The sequence below is a fragment of the Hipposideros armiger genome, unplaced genomic scaffold (assembly GCF_001890085.2).
Source record: "Hipposideros armiger isolate ML-2016 unplaced genomic scaffold, ASM189008v1 scaffold_882, whole genome shotgun sequence".
Taxonomy (NCBI): domain Eukaryota; kingdom Metazoa; phylum Chordata; class Mammalia; order Chiroptera; family Hipposideridae; genus Hipposideros; species Hipposideros armiger.
This window is the reverse complement of record NW_017732232.1, coordinates 510,746-518,941: the sequence shown is the minus strand read 5'-3', so window position 1 is coordinate 518,941 and position 8,196 is coordinate 510,746. Positions and strand designations below refer to the sequence as shown.

At 36.8% G+C, this 8,196-nt stretch overlaps 1 protein-coding gene across 2 annotated transcripts in view; it reads left to right on the top strand.

Annotated features, from left to right (window-relative positions):
- Nucleotides 1–8,196, top strand: part of FAM174A (family with sequence similarity 174 member A) — a 40,591-nt gene that overhangs the window by 11,995 nt on the left and 20,400 nt on the right. The window contains exon 2 of one of the 2 annotated variants that reach the window (XM_019630043.1): nucleotides 5,856–5,990. In XM_019630043.1, coding sequence (XP_019485588.1) covers nucleotides 5,856–5,990 — 135 coding nt within the window. Of the gene's footprint in view, nucleotides 1–5,855; nucleotides 5,995–8,196 lie in introns of those variants that run through there. The other variant, XM_019630044.1, reaches the window with a different exon arrangement.

The window sequence follows — 8,196 nt, the reverse complement described above, 5'->3', positions numbered from 1 at the left end:
AAAACTAAGAGATGACGGCCTAACCAAAAGGAAGGACATAAATGTATTTATTAATGCAAGTAGCTACTAAGTTATTATTTTTACCACAACATGATTAACCAGAAAATACAGTTCACCATAACAATATGTCTAGTCTGGTGTAATGTAAGATGATTGTATTGGGGATGAGGAGATTGTTTGGGTAAGCCACTTTTGTGACCTTGGTTAAAATGTCTTTGATTCATTAGGAAGGCAGTAATGGCTTAATGTTTAGGAACCTAGGCTTGGGAGTCAAATTGCTTGTATTTGAAACCTAGCTCTCCCATTTACTGTCCCAAATTTAATTTTTTCCAAGCTTTGCCTTTCTATGTATAAAATGACGGTACTTAAAGGTTGTTGTGAGGATGATATCAGGTAATGCTTGTAAGCTCCTTAGCTCAGTGTTTGACATATTTACACTCAGTAACTATTTTTAGTGATTTTTTTTTAATCTAGAATTGGGATTGGGATATATTTGGAGGTTTTACTATATTTTCTAATACGTCTCCCATATCATAGTCTGTGTGATATCTGACCTCTGAAACTACAATATAATCAGCAAGAGGATAGGTGTAACAAAGCTAGATATAGGTTGGAAGGGGGGAAAAGTAGATTATAAGAGAGATATGCTGGTCATAGAGTTAGTCAGAGGCAAGCTGGGATTAATCTTGGGGGCCTGGGCTGTAGATAGGACTTTAAAGTTGGTTGGAAAATAAACCCATCCTGAACTCTTAAAAGTGGAGGTCAGAAGAATTACCAAGCCACACATCCCAAGGTGTGGGGCCTAAAAGATAATACTAGGAAACCCATGTGAAGACGAAGAGAAGAGATGACAAGGGAGCTATGTGCCATGTATTCACTTTCATATAGGACACTTCATAGCCAAGCCCTGTGATACTTCCTTAGGATTTACTTTACCTGCGCATAGCCACCTCAATATCATCCAGTGGGAGCCAAATCTAAGCACAAGAACTGGTTGTATGTACTAAACTACAAGGAGCTGGGCGAATAAAGGCTATCAGAGAAAGCAAGATTTAGACGTTCTAAACACAGATGAACGTGCATTTGATCTTTTTTAACGTTTGGGTGTTAGCAGTGATGTTTTACTGTAGGTGAGCAGTGGCAGGATACCTTGTTGGGGCAATCTCCTGTTCAGTGCTGCACTTGATCAAAGTTGAGATAGTGACACAGCTTGAGTTCCATTGAAGCCAGTAATAGGTGTTTGTGACTGAGCTGGGTTGATCAAGGAAGGCTCCCCTAAGGAGGTGATACTTGAGCTGGAGCTGAAAGATGAATAGACATTAACAACAGTGTCGTGGTGGGTGGGGAAGAGTGTGAGGCCAGTGACAGAGAAAGCATAGCCATTATAAGGGACCCAGAGAAGGCTTTGTGGCTGGAGTGCTGAAAGTGAAGTAGAGTGTAGAGCGGAGAGCAAGGTGAGGCTAGAGAGGTGAGGAGGAGCCATCCTGTGTTAACTTTGTAGGCCATATTACGGAGTCATTGCTTCATGATTCCTGCTGAGCAGTAGGAAGCCATTGGAGATTTTAGAGAATGGAGGGGAAGTTCGTGGGTGACCAGAATAGATGGAGGAAGACAAGCAGGAAGATATTTTAATAGTCAAGGCAATTGATAGCAGTGGTGGCACTATTAGTGAGGTACAGTGATTCTCAGAAAGTACAATCAATAGGATTTTGTGATTGCAACTTCATTTTAACTCCACTCACTCTCTGAAGAACCTATCTTCAAATATGCTGATGAGCTAGGGATTAAGATTTCAACATGTGAATTTGGGAGGGGACACAATTCAATTTATAACATATTCTTTTCTCTTACCGGTTTCTTGAAGAATTTGAAGTGACAACCGATGGATTAGATTTTGGGAATGGGAGATGAAGATAAGAGAAATGATTTTTATTGTATGTTATATATCTAATTGGGTTGGATTTCATGATGAAAATCATAGACAACCAAAATTGTGGCTCACTAATTTTTATTTCCTTATGTCACAATGGCAAAAAAAAAATAGTTTCAAAATCATTCTTGGTTACTAATTCACTTTTTTGCCAAAAATAGTTACAACAAAAAAGTCTGTATCAATAGTTGTACCTTTATTTATTAAGATTTACTCTGCTTTATCATTATCTCTAATCACATAGGGGAGTGTATGTGTATAAAATATACAGTAAATGATGCATTCCTTAGTGTAGTTTTGAATGTGCTATAGAAGAAATTAAGGAATAATATTACTTATGTCATTCTATAGTTAATACTGCTCTACAGACATTTAGTTAAAAGAAATCAGAAAGAATAAAATCAGACTGGTGTAGAGCAAATTATAACAAGTTACCTGGGTCGGTTTTCTCCCTTTCATAGAGTAGTAAAATAAAATGGAGTTTTATTCTGTTGTGGTTATTTTATGTGGTATCCTACCTTTTTACATAAAATTTTATCAAGCTTACTTTAGTACTTTAGTTTTATTTTTCTGCTGTAGCTTTTACGTGTTATTAAAATAGAAATATTTTTTACCAACCTGAGTGTAATAGAACACTGAGGAATCTGCATCTATTGGGTTGTCGGAAAAATCATGATGTATTTTTTCTGTTTTTCGTTATATAATTATATAATTAAAGGACAATATAAGCCTACATAAATAACCAAGTACTCACAAAATCCAGTCAAATGTTTACACTGTACCCAGATAGAGAAAATAGTGTTATTTGTGTATCCAGCCAGTCATTAAAGGTTGGAAATCCATTTGTATGATGAAGACCTTTAGAGTGGAGAAGAACAGCAGCTGAGATCAATTTTAAAAATCCTTAAGCTCTATGTTTCTATTATTCCCATTTTTAAGACCATGACCAGCAATGACCAGGTTTGTAATATATTGACTATTGGATATATAATATATATAACCTGGAAGAATCTAGTTTATTTTCAAAAATAATTTCCCATGACATTACTTTCTTCTTTGTTGACTGAAAATTAATGTTTGGAAAGCCACATGATTTAGAAAATTGAGCAATACTGGCAAAAAGGAAGAGGAGAAATTATAGCTGAATATCCTTAACTAATTCCGTTATAGAGGGAAGCTACCAAGTTGCTTCCCTTACTCTTGTGTATTAACTTTTTAAAATCAAAAGCATACATGCAAATGTTATTAAATCATGTGGTTCAAAAGGACCAATATTGAACTGTAATAACCCTATATGTTTTTTTTATTTCTACTTCCAGAGTTGGTACTTTTATCATTTCTGTTATTAGTTTTTCTGTTAATTACTTTCATAAGTCTAAATCAGAGGTTGGCTAACTATGACATATAGGGCACATCCAGTCCGCTGACCAGCTTTTTAAGGCCAGTGAGCCAAGAATTGTTTTTTTAGGGTTGTTAAAAATCAAAACAAAAAAGAAATTAAGATGAATATGTGCAGAAACCATATATGATCTTCAGAGTCTAAAATATTTACTACCTGGTCTTTTACAGAAAACGTTTCAACCTTTGGCAAAGAGAGAGAGAGAGAGAGAGAGAGAGAGAGAGAGAGAGAGAGAGAGAGAGAGAGAATGAGTACATGCCCATATGTTCAAACATGCACACATATATACATAGTTGTTAATTTAACAACCTGAATATATTTAATTTTTCACTGTATAAAAAAGACTAGCCTATACTTCATACTCCACCAGTCTTCCGTATATTGCTAATTCTTAAGTTAATATTAACACTTCCTTTTGTTACATTTGTAGTTTTAAGTACTGTACTATTAAACCTCTGCTTTCTGTTCTAGCACCCTTTGAATGGGCATATAGCTAGATCTAGAGGCAGTGGTTAGAGGAAATTATCTTGGTTTTTGCCTAGGCTTAGTCATATTTTTTTAAATTTTGATCACTGAGACCAGGTACTTTACACAGAGAAGCGAGCACAATGCCAGATGCTCAGTAATACTCTGATACTTCTTGAGTGCATGTTCGTATATGTGTATGTATGTATGTATGTGTAGGACAGTTTGTCTGTCAGGAGTCCCCACTGTCATTTGCAGAAGCTTGTAGTGTTCTTTGCAGTTGATGTTGTAGTCACAGTATTTCTTTTTTTTTAAGATTTTATTGGGGAATTGGGGGAGGAGAACAGCGTTGGGGAATTGGGGAAGGGGAACAGACAAGTTGCTGTCCTTTTCTTCTTCAGTCTAGTTGTGGTTGTGGTGGATGTCGCTCCACTGGCCCATGTTGTTATTATCATTGTGCTCTTCCCGGGTGAGGCAGTCGCTCCCCAACCATTGGACAGCCGCTCACGGAGGCTCACAGCAGCTCACGAAAGCTCACACCAGTTGCCGGCCAGCTCCACTGCAGCCTATGCCATAGCCGGCGACTCATGGCAGCCCAGCTCCAGGTCCAGCTGTTGTTCACGATCTTAGCTGTAGAGGGCGCAGCGTCACTGTCCCTCATGTGGGATCTGAACCGGGGTCCTGCTGCTTAGAGCTGGCGTCCTAAGCCTATTCTTAAAGAACGTGGCACCACTCGGCAGGTCCGTCACAGTATTTCTTATCAGACTTATTACATCAAAGAGAATCAGAACTTCAGTAAACTTATTTTTCATTACTTGCTGAAGTATCTTCTGTTTTGTTTTTAAACTGCTGTAGATACTTGTGTGAAATATTTTCCTGTAAGTGGAGTCAAGGTTGTTGCATTGGAGATGACTTAGGCCTTGATTGCAGGGTCAGATTTGGATCACTGAGCTAGAGTATGGTATCACTCAGAAGCTCAACAAACATTTAAGGAGCATCTTAATGGACCAAACACTGCGCTGGTTCATTAAGTAGTAATGCAGTGGTGAACAAGGCAGTCATGGCTGCTGCCCTCATGGAATTTAGTGGGAAAGACTGGCAAATAAACAATCACACTCAGTCATATACATAAGCACATATAAATGCAAAATGAAGTAAATAATTTGAAGGAAAAGAAGTTATTTGTGAAAGAAGCAGATAGTAGGGCTCTAAGTCCTTCCACAGACACACACATAATTAATATTTAGAATCCTAAAATATTTTCATTCCTCCAGGGAAGTAGTTCTTGAACTTCCCCCTGCATCAAACTCACATGGAGTGTTTATGTTAAAATGTGGGGTTTTAGGCCCCAAGTTCAAAGTTTCTTACTCACTAGGTCTCAATGGGCATGAAGATTTGTATTTCTAGTAAGTCAGATATTTGTGATTCTGCTGATCCTGGGAATCACACTTCAAGAACCACTGATCTAGGATAATAGTTCTCAGTATTTTGGAATCACTTGTAGAACTTTAACAAAATATTGATGCCTAATTCCTGCACCTAGAAATTCTGATTTAATTGTGTAGACGCATGGCCTGAATGTAGAGCTTTTTAAAATACCCTAGGTGATTCTGATGTGCAGCCTGGGTTGTAAGCTATCCAGTCTAGAATCTTGAGTATGTACATACATACCGTTTCTTAGTGGGGCGGAAACTATCTAATCCTGCACTGTGGTAAGAATGCATGGAAGGGGTGGGGGGAAAGGTGGAATAGAAGGCTTCAGTAAAAATACAGTACCTGACCTAGGCATACAGGAGTATCTATAGACACCATGGCTTGACAGAGACAGAAGAGGGCATGTCAGACAGAAGAAATGGTGATGGCACACAGACTTGTAGGGAGTAGGTATTGTGTCACAGATAACATAGGCTGCATTTCTGAAATGTAACCATTCTAATATTGAGAGTCTCCTTTGTCTGAAACAGAGGATAATTTATTTTTAATTTACAAGTAAGTATAAAATAAGGATCAACTGTACTATATTGAAATAAATTTTATTCATTAATATGTTCTGTTTAATAGGATGCGAAGACGAAACCGGAAGACTAGGAGATACGGAGTTTTGGACACTAACATAGAAAACATGGAGCTGACACCTTTAGAACAGGATGATGAGGAGGATGATAACACATTGTTTGATGCCAATCATCCTCGAAGGTAAATGTTGATCAATTTAACTTCATGAATCAAGAGGCAAGTCCTCGACAAGTAAATTGAAAAAATAAAGTACAATTTCACTTAATAATTTTTACCCTAACAGATTTTATTCAGTTCTGTTTAATTAAGTTCTTTGTGCTAGCCAACCAATAGCTCTCATTCACATTGCTTTGCTAAAATAAACATAAACAGTAGCATACCATGCCAAAAGAAAATCTTTATTATAGATCTTCTTGCAGAGATCTTTCCTTTTATTTTTTTTTATTTTTAATAAATTAAGGGTTTGATGTTTTTATTTTTTGTTGCACAAGAAATATATAATTTTTTTCTTGTTGTAAACCACTTAAACACTACAGAAATCTATTAATTGAAAATTTCCCCTCATATCCCATTTCTTTTTTTTTTTTAATTTTTATTGAATTTATTGAGGCAGCATTGGTTAGTAACATTATATAGGTTTCAACTATACATTTCTATAATATATCATCTATATACACATATTGCATTGTGTGTTCACCACTGGAGTCATTCTCCTTCCATCAACATATATTTGATCCCCTTTACCCTCATCTACCATCCCTCCTCCTGCCTTACCCTCTGGTAACCACTAAACTGTTGTCTGTGTCTGTTGAGTTTTTGTTTCTTTGTTTGTTTGTCTTGTTATTTGTTGCTTTCAGTTTTATATCCCACATATGAGTAAAATCATATGGTTCTCTACTTTTTCTGTCTGACTTATTTACTTAGCATGATAATCTCAAGATCCATCCATGTTGTCACAAATGGCAATATTTCATTTTTTCATGCCCAAGTAATATTCCATTGTGTGTGTGTGTGTGTGTGTGTGTGTGTGTGTGTGTGTGTGTGTGTGTGTATCACACCTTCTTTATCCAATCATTTATCGAAGGACACTTTGGTTGTTTCCATGTCTTGGCCACCATGAATAATGCTGCAGTAAACATAGGGGTACACATATCTACAGATAAATGTTTTCAGATTTTTTAGGTAGATACTCAGAAAAGGGATTGCTGGGTCACATGGTAATTCTATTCGTAGATTTTTGAGGAACCTCCACACTGCCTTCCATAGTGGCTGCACCAATCTGCGTTCCCACCAACAGTGTATGAGGGTTTTTCTCCACAGCATCTCCAACACTGATTATTACTCGTCTTGTTGATAATAGCCATTTTAACAGGTGTGAGGTGGTATCTCATTGTGGTTTTGACTTGCATTTCCCTAATAGCTGGTGAAGTTGAGCTTTTTTTTTTTTTTTTTTAATATATCTGGTGGCCATTTGTATGTCTTCTTGGGAGAAGTGTCTTTTCAGATTCTCTGCCCATTTATTAATTGGATTGTTATTTTGTATTTTTGTTGTTGAATTGTATGAGTTCTTTATATATTTTGGGTAGTAGTCCCTTATTGGAGGTGTTGCTTGCAAGCATCTCCTCCTATTCGGTTGGTTGTCTCTTTATTTTGTCGATGGTGTCTTTTGTTGTGCAGAAGCTTTTAGCTTGATATAACCCCATTCATTTATTTTAGTTTTATTTCCCTTGCCTTTGAGGTAAAATTCATAAAAATCCTCCCTCTGAACCCAAGATCCATAAGTCTACTACCTGTGCTTTTTTCTATGCAATTTATTGTTTCAGGTCTTATATTTGATCCATTTTGAGCTAATTTTGGTGTATGGTGACAGCAGTCTAGTTTCATTCTTTAGCACATGGCTTTCCAAGTTTTCCAGCACCATTTTTTGAGGAGGCTTTCTTTTCTCCATTGTGTGTTTTTGGCACCTTTGTTGAAAATTATCTGTCCGTATATATGTGGGTTTATTTCTGCGTTCTCAGTTCCAGTCCATTGGTCTGTGTGTCTGTTCTGCCCATACCATGCCATTTTGATTAGTGTCACTTTGTGGTACAAATTAAAATCAATGTGATACTTCCAGCCTTGTTCTTTTTTCTTAGGGTTGCTTTAGCTGTTTGGTGTCTTTGTGATTCCATACAAATCTGATGATTTTTTTGTTCTATTTCTGTAAAAAATGCCATTGGGATTTTGATGGTTATTGCATTAAATCTGTATATTGCTTTGGGTAATATGGCCATTTTTGTTATCTTGAGTCTTCCAATCCATGAATATGGGAGATTTGTCACTTTAACTGTTGCATACCAGTAATACGTATTTGTGTGTGTGTGTGTGTGTGTGTGTGTGTGTGTGT